Here is a 17,764-nt window from a genome sequence, read left to right as displayed (position 1 = left end):
TGCGCTTGGCAAGGGCTCAATGGAATTCCTCTCACCACAAAAGAGGGGAGGGAGGCAGGAACGGGATATTAAACCCCCGCTACCGACACCCCCAACCACTCATACTTCATCAAGTGTGAGCTTATGTTCTTTAACAAGGATAAGGGGTCATCATTTTCATAAAATGGGATTTTTATTTTATGGTTTTGTTATTTTTTTAAAGAAATAAATCTTGGTTAACGATTGCTGAGACTCACATTAGCACAAAGACAGATCATCCTACACTTTCACCTCCGTAACCGTTCATGGTGAATATTTGCTGCTACTACTTTGACTACATTCTCAACTTCAGTAGTGAAGTAGACAGAGCAGGACTAGATAAAACTATTGATACAATAAAAAGAAAAAACAGTGAAGTAGTAATGTAGTAATGATACTGCAGGAAGTTTAATGTTGCCTCTGATATGCGTTAGACCAAGCCATGCGCCAATCTACAAAAAGATAAGACTTCTTAGATTTTAAAAGCGGGTGGTGGGCTGTGACAGCCAAGTTAAAAACTACCACATGCGTGTACACACTTTCCCCTCAAAGGGCAGATAAGAAGCAACCTCTCAAGATTTTATACAAGGCCTTCAAGATGGTAAGCAGCTCCTACACTCTGAGTGACTTACAAAAGGCACACAATCAATGGAAAACCGTCAGCAGACTTGGCTATAAAAGGAGTCCCACTTAGACCAATCTATCAAACATGCAGCTGAACAAGGGAATACGTTGGGGAGGAACTGGGCTACCGCTGCAGGTCTCTGTACACAGACATTTGCAAGTTTTTGGGGTTTTTTTGTTTTGTTTTTTTAAAGCACTGGTGAAAAAGAAGCTCTAGCAGGCACACTGGAATAAAGTCTTATTTGTTTAGCCAGGTCATTATCCATGTTCCCAAAATAAGCCGCACAGGCAAACAACGTCGCTTCAATAGAGAGACTACCTCAAGATAGCATAGAAAAGAAAGATTCGTCTCTGCTCCCTGAGACACCCCCCTCCCCAAACCCCACTCTTAGCTCATCCATACCTGTTCCGGAATAACTGACACCGAAAACCACTTTTTTTTTTTTTTTTTTTTTTAAATGTATTTAATAAGAATGCATATATTTCTACCACCCCTGTAATCCCATTTTAACAGCTGATCGTATAAAACAAAAAGCTACACATTGTTACACTTTCAGTCAGATTACATAGAAACCGATATTAGTGTTCGACACCATTACATGAGAGACTCAAACCAATGAAGTTCACTACAACTCAACGCTACAGAAGACAATAAAAAGATGGAATACAAAGTACTGCTTGAAACAGAAGTAGTGGGGGGAATGAATGAATACAGGCTAAAGCTCAAAACCAAGCTAGGAGTCAGTACCATAAACAGACTGATCTTAAAAATAGAAAATAAGATAAAACCAAAGCCTAAAAATAATAAAATAAAAAAAAGTTTATAGTTCCATCTATGACACCTCCCCTCCTTTGCACTCCTGAAATCCTCTAGATTGCCCTTCCATTGGGGAGGGGGGGGGGGGGGTTAAGAGAAAACAAAACAAAAAAAAAAAAAAAACAAAAAAAAAAAACAAAAACAGAACACACAAAAAGGGTTGGCTTCCTTGCTTCCTCTTCCTTGCAGGAAACACCCTCTTTCTCCCAACAAGTGTGTGTGCATGAATGGTGGGTGTGTGTGTGTGTGTGTGTGTACGCGCACGCATGTGTCAGGCACTTCCCGATATGCTCGCCCACCCTCGGCAAACCTTCCGTGACTCCTCCGGCAAAATCACAACGCAGATTCGTTCAGAAAATACAGCTGTAGAAGAGAGGGGGAAATGCATCACAAGTGTTAAATAGGAGCCAGGTACCTTGTTATTGCTAACAAGTTAGCCATTAGCCTTCATCAGGCCATAGGGTGTGGAGGCTCACCTTCACTACATCCAGACTGTTACGGCGCATTTAGAGGTCTGTGTCAAACCAGGCCAGCTGATTAGAGTCTGTTGGCGGCAGGCCATCCATCAGGTCCTGGGAGTGGCCCAGATCAGGCAGGCCCTCCACGGGGTAGTCCGCCCCAGGATGGTGGCCGGCCAGCTCGTGCTCCAGCATCCCATCCATGCCAAGACCGTCCTGGCCGTAGCCGGAATGGAAGGAGCGATAGCTAGGGTCTGCCAGCAGCAGAGCAAGTGAACAAGAGACAGCAAAAGGGGCAGAGAAAGTTAATCAGCAATGGAACGATGCAAAGCATGCCACCTTTTAAACAGATGAATGTGGGAAGTATTGTACCATCAGGTCTGTATCCAACAGGCTCTCCCTGAGCTATATCCAGACCTATATCTCCAGTCTGGGAAAGACAATGGACAAAATCAGAACAAAGCATTTCAACCTATCTTGTGCGAGTTAAGGGCATTCACATGCATACCTCATTCCAGGCCATCGGCTCCGTTCTGAACAGGGAGCTGGTGAGCTCCACAGACAGGCGTTTCTTGTAGTCCTGGGGTTTGTCCTCAGACATGCGGAACAGCACAGCTGCAGCATATGTAGCTGGAGAGATTGAAGGAAAAATGCATGAGGTGACTGAACACTCAATAGCTTAACACTAACTGGGGCTGAAAGAAATAAGTGCATGTAAAAACACTTGGGGCCAGTGGGCAGTTCTGACAACAGCTTCAAGTTGATCAGCCCTGCAGCTGCATCTTGCATTCAAAGCCATTCAAGCAAAAGCAGACAACTCAAAAAAGGGGGGGGTGGGAACAAAAGCCAGCTGGTTCGGTCTTAATAATGAAAACGACACTAGCAGCCGATGGGAATCGCTGAGGCAGGAGTCTCGAAGGATCGCTTACATAATGACAGCAAACCCCACCCCAGCAGCCCTCTGGGGGCACCGGTATGAAGCGCTGCTCGGCTGTGGTGGCCACTCACCCACTCCCTCATTCCTGGAGTGCAGCAGTTCAGTTAGAGGCGCAGTGGCTCCCTCTGCCTCGATAGCCTCGGCCGCCTCCTTGTCCTGTGCCAGCTCACACAGCACACCTGCCGCCACACGCTGGATGTTCTCGATGGGAGAGTAGAGGAGCTGCACACGGGTGTAGAGAGAGCACAAGGCTGAGTTCATAAGAAGCAACAGTGCCCAAGAGACAGCAGGTAACTAGCTCAGACCATAACCATCGGACTGAAATCTTTAGGCTACCATTAGCTTGCGATCAGGTGAGATTTCAGGAAGCCACTGGTTCTGCTGCTCTGTATGAGTCAACCCATCAGCAGGGTGTTTGTGCGAGACGTGGTTGCTTTGGTGGCAACCAGGAACATGAACGTTTGCTGGAGGATAGCATTTGCTGAACACATGCTGTACCTGTACAAATAGTGGGATGGTGTTGAGTCCTCGGATAACAATTCTGTTGTGCACGTCTCTGGCCAGGATATGCAGAGCCCCGGTGCAACCCTCCACAATCTCCTCCATCCGCACTCCTTCCTGCAGAACACGGACAGTTATCAGTATGCCAGCCTGCATATCCCACAACTGAAGCCTACAATATTTTGCAGTTCCAGCACAAACTTGCATTAAATCATTAGAGCTGCACTGGTTTTCATCCAATGTCAAAGTATCTTTGTCATATTCCACAAGGTGCTCAAAGATTTGGGGGGGGGGGACACAAAAACCCACACATTTATATGCCTCACCACAAACTGTTGCTGGGTGCCCCCCATGGAAGTGCGTCTCTGGGTGTCCTGGTGCGCCCTCACCAGCAGCTGGACCAACCGGGGGATGGCACCCTGCTCACGAAGCGGTGCATGATTGGCTGGACACAGTGCCAGGTTACGGATCAGACCAACTGTGGCCTGTTGGTGGGGGTGGAGAAGTAAAAAAATTTTGGTTCAGAGGCAAACAACATTTCAGAGAACTCGCAGGCAAGGAGAATTTTAATTTCTCTTTTTTGGGTTTTATGGTTGTTCCATGTTTGTGTGCACAGCTCATTTCAAACTCTGCTTTTCTCTCCCTCCAAGTTCATGTACCTTAATGAGGGGCCAGTGAGAGGGAGGGTGCAGCAGCTTGACCACCACAGGCAGGCCGTAGTGCAACCGCACAGCATTCTGGGCCATCTCTGCGTCCTGGTGCCTGGAGGTGAGGTGGCGCAGGGCACAGACGGCCGGCTCGGTGATGTCCTCACGGTCTCCGGCGCGGAGCACAGTGCGCACTAGCGCCTCGATGCCACCCACCTGGCACACCATCATCTTGTTCTTGTAGTTGTTGCAGGTGAGATTGGAGAGGATGCCTGCGGCACACGTCACCACGTTGATGTCGTCCGAGCCGAGCAGCTGCACCAGGGTACCTAGCAGGCCCTCCATGCCCTCCTGCGGGTGCATGGCAAAAGGGATACATGCCCGTTAGAATATAAAGTGAGGAAAACATGAGCGGGGGGTCTGCACAGAGAGCCCAACTACCAATGTGATGGCAGGTGAGAACCTGGCACTGGAACAGGACGAATGACTGTTTGGACAGCACACACGTGCAATGTGCGAATACCTGCTTGGTGGCAGCATCAGACAGGTTGCGGAGCGTCCAGAGGCAATTCTGCACCAGACGTTGGCTGGGGTCTGTGAGGTGAAGACCAAGAGCCTGCATGCCTCCTGCAAACAGCACAGAGGACAGCGTGAACACCAGGTCCCATGAGACTTTTTTTGGGGGGGGAGATGTGTGCTGCTGGTGAACTTACCGGCCTCAACAATGGCAGGCTTGTTACTGGAGCAGACGGAGAGCACTTTAAGCACGCGGCTGGTGGTCCAGAGCAGCTTCTCGTACGTGTAGGTCCGCATGATGTTCACCAAGGCCTGAGGACCACCGCTCGCAAGGATGATCAGCTGAAGGGGCAACAGTACAGAACACCCGTTACACACCTGGGTACCCAACACACCCACACACTGGGAACAGAACCATTCGAGTGCGAGACAATTGGTCGGGGATGCACCTTGCTCTCCTGGTTGCCATAAGCCAGGATCTGTAGGCAGTCTGTGGTGATTGCGAGGAATTTGACGTTGGTCTTGTTCAGGAGGGCCACCATTTTCTGCAGGCCTCCGGCCAGACGGACGGCCATCTTGGCACCTTCCTGGTGCAGCAGGAGGTTGTGTAGGGTGGTAATGGCATAGAACAGCACGCTGTCCACTGGAGACCTGAGATGCACATGAACACACACTTGCTTACTCCAACTGAATAAGTGAATTAAATTACTACACTGAAGGCACATACCAGACTCTGGCTGGAAGCACCATTTCTTCTGAACCATTCAACTGAAATAAGTGACCCTCGTAGACAGTTATTTTTTTGTGTCGTCAGTCATTTTAAAGCAAGATTCTATTCAAGTGTTCTTGCTCCAGTGCTGAAGGACCACAGCAGTTTCTGCTCCTCCAATGCATCATGCAAGTCAGTCAATAAACCAAATGAGGAGAGCTGGAGCTGCTCCACTGTTGAGAGGGCCAGCACAGAGCTACAATTCACCAGCCACCCAGGGACCTTCTCACAGCTATATGCCCTACTGCCTCTGTGCTGCTCACCCCAGCATCTTGACAAGGGCAGGGATGCCCCCTGACTTGAAGATGGCCAGCAGACCCTCCCGGTGGTGGGACAAGTTATGCAGAGTCCCAGCCGTACAGCGGGCCGTCTCCACGTCAGCTGTGTTCTGCATGGTCCGCACAACGGCCGACACCATCTGTGGGGAACGCATGATGGCATGGCGCGATGCTTCCTTCTTCGACAGTTGGTGCACCATCACGGACGCCTTGTTCACTACCACCTGCAGGAGAGACGGACACCAATCTAAAGTTATGCAGGAAGGACGACCAAAACTGCCCGTGGGGCAGTTCAATAAGTTCAACGCATGTGCGTTCATTTCCTGAATGTGCGATGGTGCAAATGCAAGTGTAATTCAGGGAACAGACACACTGAACTGGTTTCTGGGTCACCTCAACGGCTTAAAATAACCAGCTCCTAAAAGACAGACCTAGAGTGACAAGATATTGTTTGCAAGGTGGAGGCAAAACTACAGTAAAATTGCCTCAGAAAGGTACAGATGACCTAACTATGGTGTCACATCAAAGAACTGTTGAAGGCTTAAACCTAGTGTAATTGGCATATCATACATGTAAAAGCTTGTTTAAAATTGCATACATGTCCCCCTATGCAGAGCCTTGCATATCCAAAAACAGTGGAGGAGAGGAGCAGGATTGTGAGGAAGAGCCTGACCTGGTCCTCATCGTTGAGGAGCTTGGTGAGCTCAGGGATGGCCCTGGTGGCCAGTTCGGCATCATCCTGGTAGTTGATGAGGTTGACCACGGCATGCTTGAGCATCTGGGAGGGTTCGGCAAGCCGCTGGACATTGGTGGGGTTTGCAGAATCAAACTGAGTGGAGGGGATCTGCATGCCCTCGTCCAACGTCTCCGGGAACATGGCTGCCCGCACACGCTGGGCCCGCGTCATGGCGTACTGCCCATCCATATCTAGAGAGAGGCTGGCCGTTATGTCTTAGCCAATGAATTTAACAGCAATAACAAGACTAGAAAGAAATTGTTTCGTCTGCTGCACATTTTCCTTGTGGCATTTGGTGATGCTTTTTGAATTGGCACCTGTGGCATCTGGTTTTTTTTTTTGCTTGTTTTTTTTGTTTTTTGTTTTTTTTAAGATGGATGCTCAGGCGTACATTAACGGCTGGCACAAACATACCTGCCACCTGCTCTGGGGTGAAGGGCTGGCTGAAGCCCTGGTCCCACTCGTACAGCACCTGGTTGTCCAGGTCTTCCTCCTCGGGGTTGCCCTTGCCTGAGAGAGAGGGCGCTGTGGTGGTGGCCCCAGAGTGGATTCCAGAGTCTAGATAAGACTGCTGCTGCCAGTGGCTGACTGCAGCCTTCCGGTCTTGCTCCATAGCCATGTCCAGCTCCATCAAATCAGCTGCACACGGACAGCAGACGGGAACAAGGGTTAAGGATGGTTAACAGCTGACTAGGTGACTACAAACAGACTACAGCAGAGTCTTAATGGGTAATAATAAAATAAATAAAATCTTTTATTTAAAAAAAAAAAAAAAAAAAAAAAAAAAAAAAAAAAAAAGATTTTCACCAATCATTTGCTAATGCCTGTTCAACACACGTCCTAACCAGTTAGGTGATGTTTGGCTTGCTGGTTGTATGCAAGTATGTGGTAGTTTTGGGTGGTGGTGGGGGTCCAAATTTAGGTAATTTAGTGTCACTCAATTTACTAGACCTATAATGGACGTGTACTCACACTGGGTAGCCATCGTACTGCCAAGGCCTCAGTCCGAACTACTTCCAAATCTGCAGATGGAAGAAAGGATCCAGCCATAAGCATGACCATTTCAGAAAGAATACACAAGCTGCACAAACTATAACTTGGCAAAGCTGTGGTGGAAAGGCAAGCAATACCAGCTCTTCCAAACCACCTGAAATCTGATATTCAACTTGCCATTCCATTCAGACAACAGCTGACAGCATGAGCCATGGACAGAGCCTGGAGCTGAGTGTATGTTCTTAGGGAAATTCCCTACATTCAAACAGCTGGGTGGCTTACACACTCGCACAAATGAGTCATACTGGCGGTACCAGTACAAACATTCCTGGGGGTTAGTCAGCTTCATTCATCAAAAGTTGATGGGAGCACGAAACTTCAACAAACACGATAAAGGAAAACAGCATTTTGCGTGGATGAATTCTGGACAGATAGGACTAATCAGTAGAGACCAAGTCTAAAGCTCCTATGAAATGTTCAAATCAAATGGCTATAATTCACCTTGATGTCTGTTCTCTACCAACATTGGCACAGCATTTGTACTTTCAATTCTTGAGTGAGGCCTTAGCTTATGTTAGCATCCCCCTGCCCCCCAGATCTCCATAGCAAATCAGATCTCAACTGGCTGCCTTTTTAATCAAATCTCTTTTGTTGAAATTTACATCAAATAGGCTGTCAGGGCTATATACTTTATCCTACAGTCAATGTAAGAACGATGACTCAAACATGCTTGCTCCTGCGATTCCCCCATTTGAGTGGAGGGGAGATGATTGCAGTAACAGCCTCCGAAGGGTGTGTTCATTGGTGGGTTATTGACAGCAACTGACCACAAATGGTTTGGCTAGAAGAAACAAAAACCAGGCATTCACAGACCCTTGCCAGTAACATAAAAAGCTACCCATGTTATGTGATGTCAGAACTAAGGTTAAAGGGTTTTTACTGAGAAAACAAGAAAACAGAAGAGCTACAAAAAGGGTTGACCTCCTCAATGCTCTGTGTATAGGATAAGACACTTGGAATCGCTGGCACTAGTGCCATGCACCAATCAGAGCAGCGCACATCCCTGGGGCAGGGCAGGACATTCTAGGGTTCCTACAGCAGAACACAGATCAGGCACCTACAGTTACACTACAAGTCAACTTTTGAAGACAAAGACCCATTTAAACAATTCTTTAGAAATCTGTAAGTGTAAACTTCCTTAATGGCAAACTGGTAGTCACTAATTGTAAGATACTTTAACCATTTAGTAATTACTACACAAACCTTTATTACATCTAAACTGAAAATGGCATACCCATGTTAAAATTGTAACACTCAATTGACATTTGGCTCTTAAAATGCTGATTAATCTAGAGAACTCAAATCTACTCTGCACACAGACTGCAGCTCGAGTCAATGTGTCTAGGTTTAGGTCAACATTAAGCGTGGCACTTTAGCCTGGTTAATTAAACAGGCAGACGAACATACACTTTCCACTGTATTTCTCCAGAACTGGAGGATGTGGACACAAACAGGAAAACGGAAATCTCTACAGAGTTAGGTGAAGCTTCCTGCACTGGCCGAGTCAAAGGGAAGCCAAAAAACACGAGAGCCTCAGGCACATACTACCTTCTTTCCTCTGAATAAATTGCAAAAGAATTTGTATCAGTTAGTTCTGTGTGTTTTCTGAGGTGAAGGGCATATAAAAACAGGCCTGAACTAAAACAATCACAAAGCACTTTGGCCTCATTTGCCTCTGAGCTAGCCATTAAGTAATCTGGATGTGTTGGATGGGTAATCAAGTGCCTATAACTAAATATTAAACAGGTTAAACAAGAAGTCATCAGCAGTGACTTTGTACCAGCAGGATTATACTTCTCAATGTTCACTTGGATAAAGAAAACAATCTGCATTCTGTACTTGCTTTATGCAAAGTCAGGCTATTAGTCCTCACCATGATGTTTCCCTTCACTGTTGGCCATATTAGCATTTACGAAAGAGATTTTAAATACGATGGTTTCTCTCTTCACTCTTGCACTTAGTTATCAGCCTGAGGAATAATTTGCTCAAGTTAGCACATAGCCTCTCAGTGCAAGACATGCAGAAAAAGAGCCCCTTTCAGATACAGGCAATTACAGGAACCCACATTTATGAAAACATCCTGCAGTCAGCATTGGACATTCCACACCATGTGTGTGAGCATGCGTTACACGTCTGCCAGGGAGGTACTATATAGCACTTCTAATGTCTGGTTTGGTGTAGGCAGAAAAAAAAAAAAAAAAAGCTTCTAATAGGAGGAGGGGAACAGAGTGCTGTGAAGTTGTGCCAAACTTAATAAATTAGGCTTTTTATGGGTGAGGGGGCAGGACTTAAATTCTTTGAAAGCAAACAGGGGCAGCTGTGGCAGCTTATGAAAACCGTTTTCTGCAGTGCCGAGATTTAAGCAGAACAGCTGATAATAAAAATAAAATAAAAAATCCAGCACACAAAAACCTCACTTTGGATTTGGCTAGATATTGCTGCAACTGCCTCAGCACTACCCAGTTAAAAATGGCAAGCCAACACCAACATGCATTTTAACAGCAGTAATCTTAACATGGTTGTTTGAGAGCCTATATAGCTGCACTACCAAACATACCCTGCAAGATAAACTTTCATAAATTTGAAGGGGAAAAAGAGGGGGGGCGAGGTCAAACTACAGTGAGGGAGGCACACATGCACCACCCCTGTCCATATGGATCTCATTTAGAAACTACTTCAAAGCAAACATTAGGTACTGCCCAACTAGCCATGTTTTAGGGGCTCATTAAAACTACCTCACTGTAACCAGTTAACCACAGCCTGAGGAAACAGGCACCGGACCACCGTAAGTGTTTTGATGTACATACAGACGTCAACACGACACACAAGTACAGGTCTTAATGAGTGACCGCAAGACAGATCTGAAGACCTAAAGACCTCACCATCTTTGATCCTCTGTGGATGAGGATCTGAACTATACCATCAAACATAGGAGGGGTACTGTGTGTAATTTTCACTTTGGACACAATAAGCACATCTTGTGGCATCCAACCAGTACCTTAATTGTTCTGGCTATGGAAATGGACTTTTCATATATTGTGTCCTCTAAGCATCAAGTATATGGGTTATACAGACTTGGGGGGGGGGGGGGGGTTAATTCATAAGATGTTATTCTCACGTCTACCTTCCATCTGTATTTTCCGTGTCGTAAGGGAAAACGGATGCAGTATTTAATGATGCTGCGGGTTTTCCCCCCAGCAAGACACCACAGAACCTAATGTTTACGAGATCAAAAAGATACCTTTCTACGCTCTCGCCGCTTGGGACACTACCCCCCCCCCCTTCCATTTTCAGTACGCACTCCATCACCTTCCTCAACTTTCTCAGGGAAGACATTTGCAACACTACGAGACAGGGATTGCGCCTGCTTGCCTGGATAATATTAAAAGTTAACTAGGTTAGCTGCTCCAGAGTCAGGGGAAAACAATTAAGAAACTTAATCATGTTGTAAACAAAGTTAATGGATGTTAAAACGCCAAAACCAGCGTCTTAGTTGATTCGAATTTTACACAAAACTAAAGTTTAGATCAAATTGGTAGCCAACTCTAATCAGAGCAACAAAAAAGCAAAAAGCAAAATTCCATAGACGAAAAATTGGACATTTGTTATTATGGCTGTATTTTGCTAGTTTGCTACAATGAAGAGTCAGCTAACGTTACCGTCTTACGTTAAATCAGAACCAACCTCAAATAGCCCCAAAATCACCTAAACTGGCTTAACTAACGCCATCCTTGCTAGCCAGCTCGGTAAAGTGGTGACGTCCCACCATAATATATCATAGACTTTTAGCAGTATGCTCCGTCTATGTAACTAGCTAGGCTAGCAAGCCAAGTAATTAGTATATTTATGACTAAAAGTAGGTTTGCATTTAGCTAGTCCACCGCCAACGAAGGATTTCATGTTCATTTAGGTTGCACGGAAGAAGCGACTATTGCTCTTAGCCAGTTACACCGGTATGTCCCCCTCCCCAAGTTTAGCTAACTGACAAAACCAACTAACCTAGGTTAGCTAGTCATCTACCTAACTACTGAGCTAGTGAGGCTAGCCAAAATAGGGGGAAAATCGCTAGCAATCACCGTTACACTGCCAACCCTAACGTTAACGTAGCTGAGATCGCACCAGAAACCAACATCAAGAACCAAAAACACACTTACAAATCGACTTAAGGTTAGCTACTGAGCCACGTTAAAGACTTTAACATGACATTTAACGGTACCCGAAACCAAGTGCAGGCCCAAAAGCTAGCTAGCTTTTCATACATTATACATTCAGGTAAAAAAAAAGAGATCCATTCCTAAACGGACGGAAAACCTCGGAAGGTCCCCCTCCCCAGTCACAGCCTGCTAGCACTGAGAACTCAACATCCCCGATGTTCAAAAGAAACGCCCAAACTTGGCACAATTACGCCTTCATACGCTTACCTGATACCAAAACGGATAAGCCGTTTTTCTGTCAGGGGCGTGGGACCAACGCTTCAGTATCCAAACTGGAATGAAATCGCTAGACCACCCGGCAAAATTCCGGACGGGTAGCCGCACTCTTCGATGCACTAACGCTGAAAACTCCTGTGTGACTGGAAACTGGACCTTAAAATGGCGCCTGTCAGGGGGAGTTCTTATACCAGGAATGCGGTTAATGTATTCTACCGCATCCAAGAAATTAGACCTCTACCTTGTGTGTTTCCGATACTATGGTAACGCTCACACTGTATCATCAAAAGTTAAATCACGGAACGATATCATTCTTCATATAAAAATTGACTTTTTATAAGGTGTTGGTTTTATTTTAAGCAAACTCTAGTTATGTGGTATGTGCGGAGTGATATGGCAGATGTGTACAGGGAGAGGTACATTCATTAGTTTGGAATGTGACTGTTTTGAAAAGGATGTTGGGAGATCCACTTCCAAATACAAGGTAACGTTTGTGTCAGGGAAACTTGATCGACTTCACTAGAACAAATACATTTTATTCAGTGCATGATAATATTTTGCAGTCAGTAGTTCGTTTTTAATTCTTCTTTAGCTGGCAATTGATTTTCAGTTAACTCGTTAGAGTTTAAGTGGTTTTTTTATATTCTCAACGGCAGAAAAAAACTGAATTTCCTTGTAACAAGACAACTGTTTCCGGAATTGTTCTGCATCACTAAGTCAATAAAAACCCATATAATCTTGAATGTGAATGGAATACTTGTAGCTAAAGGACAACAGCTCAATTAAAACCCATGCACATTGTCTAAGACCTGTCTATGAACTTGTGTACAAGCAGATTGAAGATAAGGCAGACATAGTCATATACAGTCTTTCAGCAACCTCCATCCAGTTCAAATAATTTTCAATAACAAACTCAAAATAGGTGTAATAAACAGCTATAAAAATGTCATACATTCAGAGCAGAGGCAGTGAGCCTGCATATTTTGCTGCTCTTTGATAAGTTCCTTTACACAAACAAGATGATTAAAGCTGTTGTTAAGTGACTGTAATATGCAAGGTAGAAATACAAGAATCAAGTGAAATCTGAAAATCTGTTTAATAATTCACAACAATGATCAGCAATGTAATGAATCTATGAACAACAACAAAAAAACCTCTCTCTCTCTCTCTCTCTCTCTCTCTCTCTCTCTCTCTCTCTATATATATATATATATATATATATATATATATATATATATATATATATATATATAAAATTAGTTTTAATGGATTGGATTTTCCACAAATATAAAATCATACGTCTTAGCAAGCATGTTTAGGATTAATATAATACAGGGGACCTCATCACAGATGTCTTCGCACCAGATGATCACACATGTTCTCAGTTACTTCTTTTCAGTAAAATATATGATATCTACTGGATATGTGACAAAAATCAGATCTGTTAGTTTTAATGAGGCCACTTTAAATGTGGAGTGTGTTTATTGGAGATCAGCCCTGAAATCTACTACAAGCTACAAATCAAAGGCCACTGATGTTGAGCAAATATTTAGTCTCAATATGTAAAGGCATGCTCCCTGGTCTCTCACAGTGTGTGTGTGTGTGTGTTTGTTTGTTTTTTTCTCAGACAAGTAAATTCAGTAGTCACTGGCAGTGCACAGAGTGTACAAGTCACACAACTGACCCTTTGTTTGGCCACTAGAGCCCAAAACACTACTGCTCACTTTGCCTGCAGTCAACCAAGTTGTATAAAATAATGTCAGTCATAATGCCATTATAAATGCAGTATATGTTTGAAAGGGGCACAAGACATATTTCCTTTTTGTTATACTGGTACTAAATTAAAGCATTTAAAACACAACATTGAGTCAAGAAATATGTGGTGTATATGGTTGTAATTACTTACAAAAGTCAGCCTCTTACATACTAAGCATCAAAGCCATTAACATAGAAAGTAAGCAGCCGGAAGGCTGTATATGACCAAATATACACAAATGCACACAACACATGATCAAGACAAGACAAGACAGAGGAGTGAGGTAGAGTATGAGAGTGATGGCCTCTGTGAGGGCATCTGTTGGGTCCCTCCCTGAAATAGAATACATATAACATGATTGCATATTTAAAATACTACACAAATGTATACATGTATTGAGTAATACATTAGAGTAACAGAAAATCAGCAGCAAATACATGATTACAAATCTGAAAAAGTAATGATGATTAAAAGATGATTACAGGATTATATTTAAATGTAAAATGTAATAGGAAGTTTTTATAAACCGTTTCAAGCAGTGGGTCCTTTCTTCTCCCTGTACAAAAGAAAATGTACATAAGGGAAAATTAAAAAGAAAAGGCTCAGTACCTTTAATCCATATTTCTATAGATGTTGCTGCTTACAATTGTAATCACAAAATACATTCTGAAGGCAGCTGTGTGCATCCTATTTTGACACTGTGTTTGTAAACAAGAACAATACTCTGGATAATTAAAGACATGGGTGTGATACTAAAATTGGTTTGGGGTTTATGTCAGTTTAATGAATCACCACTGGGTTCAAAACTTTAAACGTAGAGAAATATTCATGTCATTGCCTTCGATATATCCCTTAATTTCCTATTTCGTTGTTAGAATAATTATTCAAAAATCAAGGTACATCCTGGAAAACATTTTCACGTCATCTTGGCAGAATCAGCAGGAGAAAACAACTTGATCTGTTCATAAAGAAACATTAAAGGGGTCTATGTTCTAATGCTAGTAACATTTTCTTCTCAGACCAGTGATCTTGATGTAGCTCAGGATAAGAGGAAACCCAAACTATCATGTTAAATTTTATTCACCTTCTTCACTATCAGACATGTTGATAGCACATTATTTCTGGCAACCATTAATTGAGAAACATGATACAACACCAATAATTGCATTATTTTGGCTAATAAGTTATATTATTATGTTATTTTGGTCTAACAGTTATATTACAGTGCATTTTATTTATTATATTAATATTCCTTCAGAGAGAGTTTTAGGCCATTACTACTTCATAGAAGAGGCTTTGTTTCATAAGGCTGCTTGCCGACAGAAAGCAAAAATACAATTGTGTCCAAAATTCCAAGCCCTAAGCCTAATATTAAGAATTAATTTTTTACATCACTGGTCAAGAGCAAATTAAAAAATTTCACTGAAGTTTTTAACACTGTTAGTGAAATCCTTGTCACAATAGACACTAATTGTTCAGAAATAATCAAACATTTGTTTCAAATAAGACTACATTTTAGAAAATTATTTATAGCAATTTGTTTAAAATAAGGCTACATTAGACATTGTCAGTGTCTTTGCAGTGAATTTGCCATTCACATCTTTTAAGGATCAAAACGTTAAAATCAAACAAAGACTTGTTTCTTGTTAGCAGAGGTGTTGTGTGTCATCTATTATGTTTCATTGTGTGTTAGTCATGCATTGTTACTACAGTGAAACTGAAACTAAAGCCCACTGGACTGTGGAAAGAGGAAAAAAGAGAATACATTACAACACATATTTTGCCAGTGTGAGACAGGTTTTCATTTAGTGGATTGTAGTTTGCAGAACACTATATTTTCATTTGAGTGAGGCACATAGTCAGTATGCAAGCTATATATTAGCCATCTGGTCCTCCAAAATGGGATGTCCCTTTAATTAAATGACATCATCTTGATTCTCAGAGCTGTCTCTGCCTCCTTTTTGTGTTATTCAAGCTCACGGGTTGTTTTTGTTTTCCTTGTTTATCTAGAAATCCCCTGTGCTAGCATGAAGAGTGCGAATGTGTGTGCGTTTTGTGTGCACGTTCATTCAAACGATAAGACCATACCTTTGTAGGAGGGTGGAAGGAGCACCATATGGGAATATAGGCATATTGATTCACATACACAGATGATGTGTTCAAATGCACCGCGTTCTGCAGGGCACGAGCCCTCAGAAAGGGTGTGTCAGATGAGACATGGGTCATTTTGAATGAATGGGCTGTTTAGTTCATTTCACTAAGATGTGGCTTCTGCCCATTTGTGCTCTCATGAAAGGCGACCTCCCAAGGACTCAAGCTACCTTTTAGGAAATTTGGAAAGTCTGTCTCAAATCGCAGAGATGGTTTGTTTTTGTGAGCTGATTTGTGGACAAATCAAGGTCAAACGATCAGCACGGCCTGTGGTGGCACTCAGGCAACGGAGACCTTCGTCTCAGTCCCCTTGTCCCCTCATTCCCAGTCCCCTTCATCCTGTCATCGTTCCCTCCCTCCCTCCCTTGTCCCCTCATTCCCAGTCCCCTTCATCCTGTCATCGTTCCCTCCCTCCCTCCCTTGTCCTCTCCTCCTCTCCTGATGTCACCTGCACCATGCCTTCCTCGTGCCTTGCTTTCCCAGCACGTGCATGCTCTAATAAAACAAGACACGGGCAAATCGCCAGATCTCATAGCATGCCGAGGAAAGCTGGGCTTTCATGAATGCTGCAATTCTGGATTCAGCACCAGGGATTTTAATGGGGAGCTTGCCGAGAGAGAGAGAGAGAGAGAGAGAGAGAGAGAGAGAGAGAGAGAGAGAGAGAGAGAAACCTAGAGGCTAAAATGACCTAAAGTCACTGTCATCTTCACTTGCCAGGTATGGTTCACAATTCACAAGCTGCCATTAAAGAAATGAAATGCATTTCTACAATGCTGCATTCTAACTAAAGATTAAGTCTCTTAGGCCTACCAATAATCAATGCTGTCAGTCTTTTAATTCACCCTAATAAAAAACACACACACACACAGACATGCACACCGTGGAACCACCTATGGCCACTTTTCCTATTTAAAATCATCCACAGCCTTTTTAGAAATCACACTATATTCCAACATTCTGTATCCATTACAATATTTCTTGTTGCTTAGCAATGGGATCTGGTTAAGCATCTTTAAAAAATCATAAACCCTTTACTAAAGATATTTGCAGGATGAGACTCACCCTGAACACAATCGTGCAATATACCAAATCCACCAGAATCAAGCATAAACGCCATACCCACCTAGACCCTAACGCTGTCACACGCTGGGTTAGGGGTTGCCAAGGTTTCTTTGGAAGGCCCATAAATTGTGTGTCGAGCTTCAAGGTAAGCCAGTAACCAACAGATCCATTAATACCGTCTGTAGAAGATAAATGCAGAGAAACCACACAGGAAAAAAAAAAAACCTACTATGAACACAATAGTATAAAACAGGAGGAAAGAGAATGTAAGGTTCCTCTCTCCCCCGCATGCATGTCTGCTGTGCTGATGTTCATCCTGCTTTCTCCTGAGAGGAGTGGGGGAGTGGTGGCACCCTGAAATTTAAGCCCTTTTTTGGGGGAAAGATACTCCAATCAGGCCCTCTCTCCACAGGAGCCATTAGGCACGGTTTGGTAGCCAGCGTTAAATGAGTTCAAGGGCTGGGCACAAAAGAACGAAACCCACACTTTCTATTTTCACAGAAAAAGGCTTCATATGTGCTTTTGTGCCTTTTCTCCTAAAATGTCATGATCCTTCAGCTCTGGCCATGCACAAAAGGTGATGAGAGACAGTTCAGCTGTGCAAATGAATAGCAAAGTGCTTAAATGACCGGCACGATGCAACCTAAACAAGAACACAGAGACGCATCTTGATCAACTGCTCTGAGAATGCAGGAACACACTTTCTCTTTCTCACAGGAGTCTCTGATTCTGTCTCTGCCTTTCACTCTTTCACAAGCACGTGCATACACACACACACACACACACACACACACACACACACACACACCAATGCATGTGCTAGATCCTTCCTGCTCAGTGAGTCGTTAGTCCTGCTTTTGGCTTTTGTGCAAGCCAGGAGACCATGCGCATGCTAACAGCATTAGGAAAAACAGACTCTTTTATGGTTTACTTGCACTTAATATATGACATTGCAAGTAATCATGCAATTATAATTAATTAAGTTTAACAGGAGAAGGAAGAATAATTGAG

At 43.5% G+C, this 17,764-nt stretch overlaps 1 protein-coding gene and 1 long non-coding RNA gene across 2 annotated transcripts; both read right to left on the bottom strand.

Annotated features, from left to right (window-relative positions):
- Window positions 1-865: 865 nt before the first annotated feature.
- Window positions 866-11,951, bottom strand: ctnnb2 (catenin, beta 2). Its single transcript, XM_035528482.2, has 16 exons — window positions 11,776-11,951; window positions 7,274-7,323; window positions 6,716-6,940; window positions 6,239-6,492; window positions 5,551-5,789; window positions 4,968-5,169; window positions 4,716-4,860; window positions 4,526-4,629; window positions 4,015-4,353; window positions 3,682-3,840; window positions 3,353-3,472; window positions 2,926-3,076; window positions 2,426-2,547; window positions 2,290-2,347; window positions 1,936-2,171; window positions 866-1,822 (listed from the first exon to the last, which is right to left on the bottom strand). Exons 2-15 carry the CDS (start codon window positions 7,284-7,286, stop codon window positions 1,966-1,968), a joined length of 2,337 nt encoding a protein of 778 aa, XP_035384375.2. The 5' UTR covers window positions 7,287-7,323; window positions 11,776-11,951; the 3' UTR covers window positions 866-1,822; window positions 1,936-1,965.
- A 1,086-nt stretch (window positions 11,952-13,037) lies between these two features.
- LOC113580095 (uncharacterized) lies at window positions 13,038-17,559 on the bottom strand. Its single transcript, XR_003410939.3, has 3 exons — window positions 16,815-17,559; window positions 14,068-14,096; window positions 13,038-13,873 (listed from the first exon to the last, which is right to left on the bottom strand). It is a non-coding gene; the product is annotated as an uncharacterized LOC113580095 (long non-coding RNA).
- Between the last annotated feature and the right edge of the window lie 205 nt (window positions 17,560-17,764).

The sequence above is a fragment of the Electrophorus electricus genome, chromosome 3 (assembly GCF_041902795.1).
Source record: "Electrophorus electricus isolate QZ-2024a chromosome 3, ASM4190279v1, whole genome shotgun sequence".
In the NCBI taxonomy this organism is placed as follows: Eukaryota; Metazoa; Chordata; class Actinopteri; order Gymnotiformes; family Gymnotidae; genus Electrophorus; species Electrophorus electricus.
The sequence above is the reverse complement of the archived record's forward strand: the minus strand, read 5'-3'. Positions and strand labels throughout refer to the sequence as shown.

What these genes read in the sequence shown, in the direction of transcription:
- ctnnb2 (XM_035528482.2), bottom strand. An exon ending in GCCCTTGTCAAGATGCTGGG is followed by an intron (nt 5,170 to 5,550) that starts GTGAGCAGCACA and finishes TGTGCATCTCAG; the next exon opens with GTCTCCAGTGGACAGCGTGC. An exon ending in CCATCCCACTATTTGTACAG is followed by an intron (nt 3,077 to 3,352) that starts GTACAGCATGTG and finishes ACCCGTGTGCAG; the next exon opens with CTCCTCTACTCTCCCATCGA.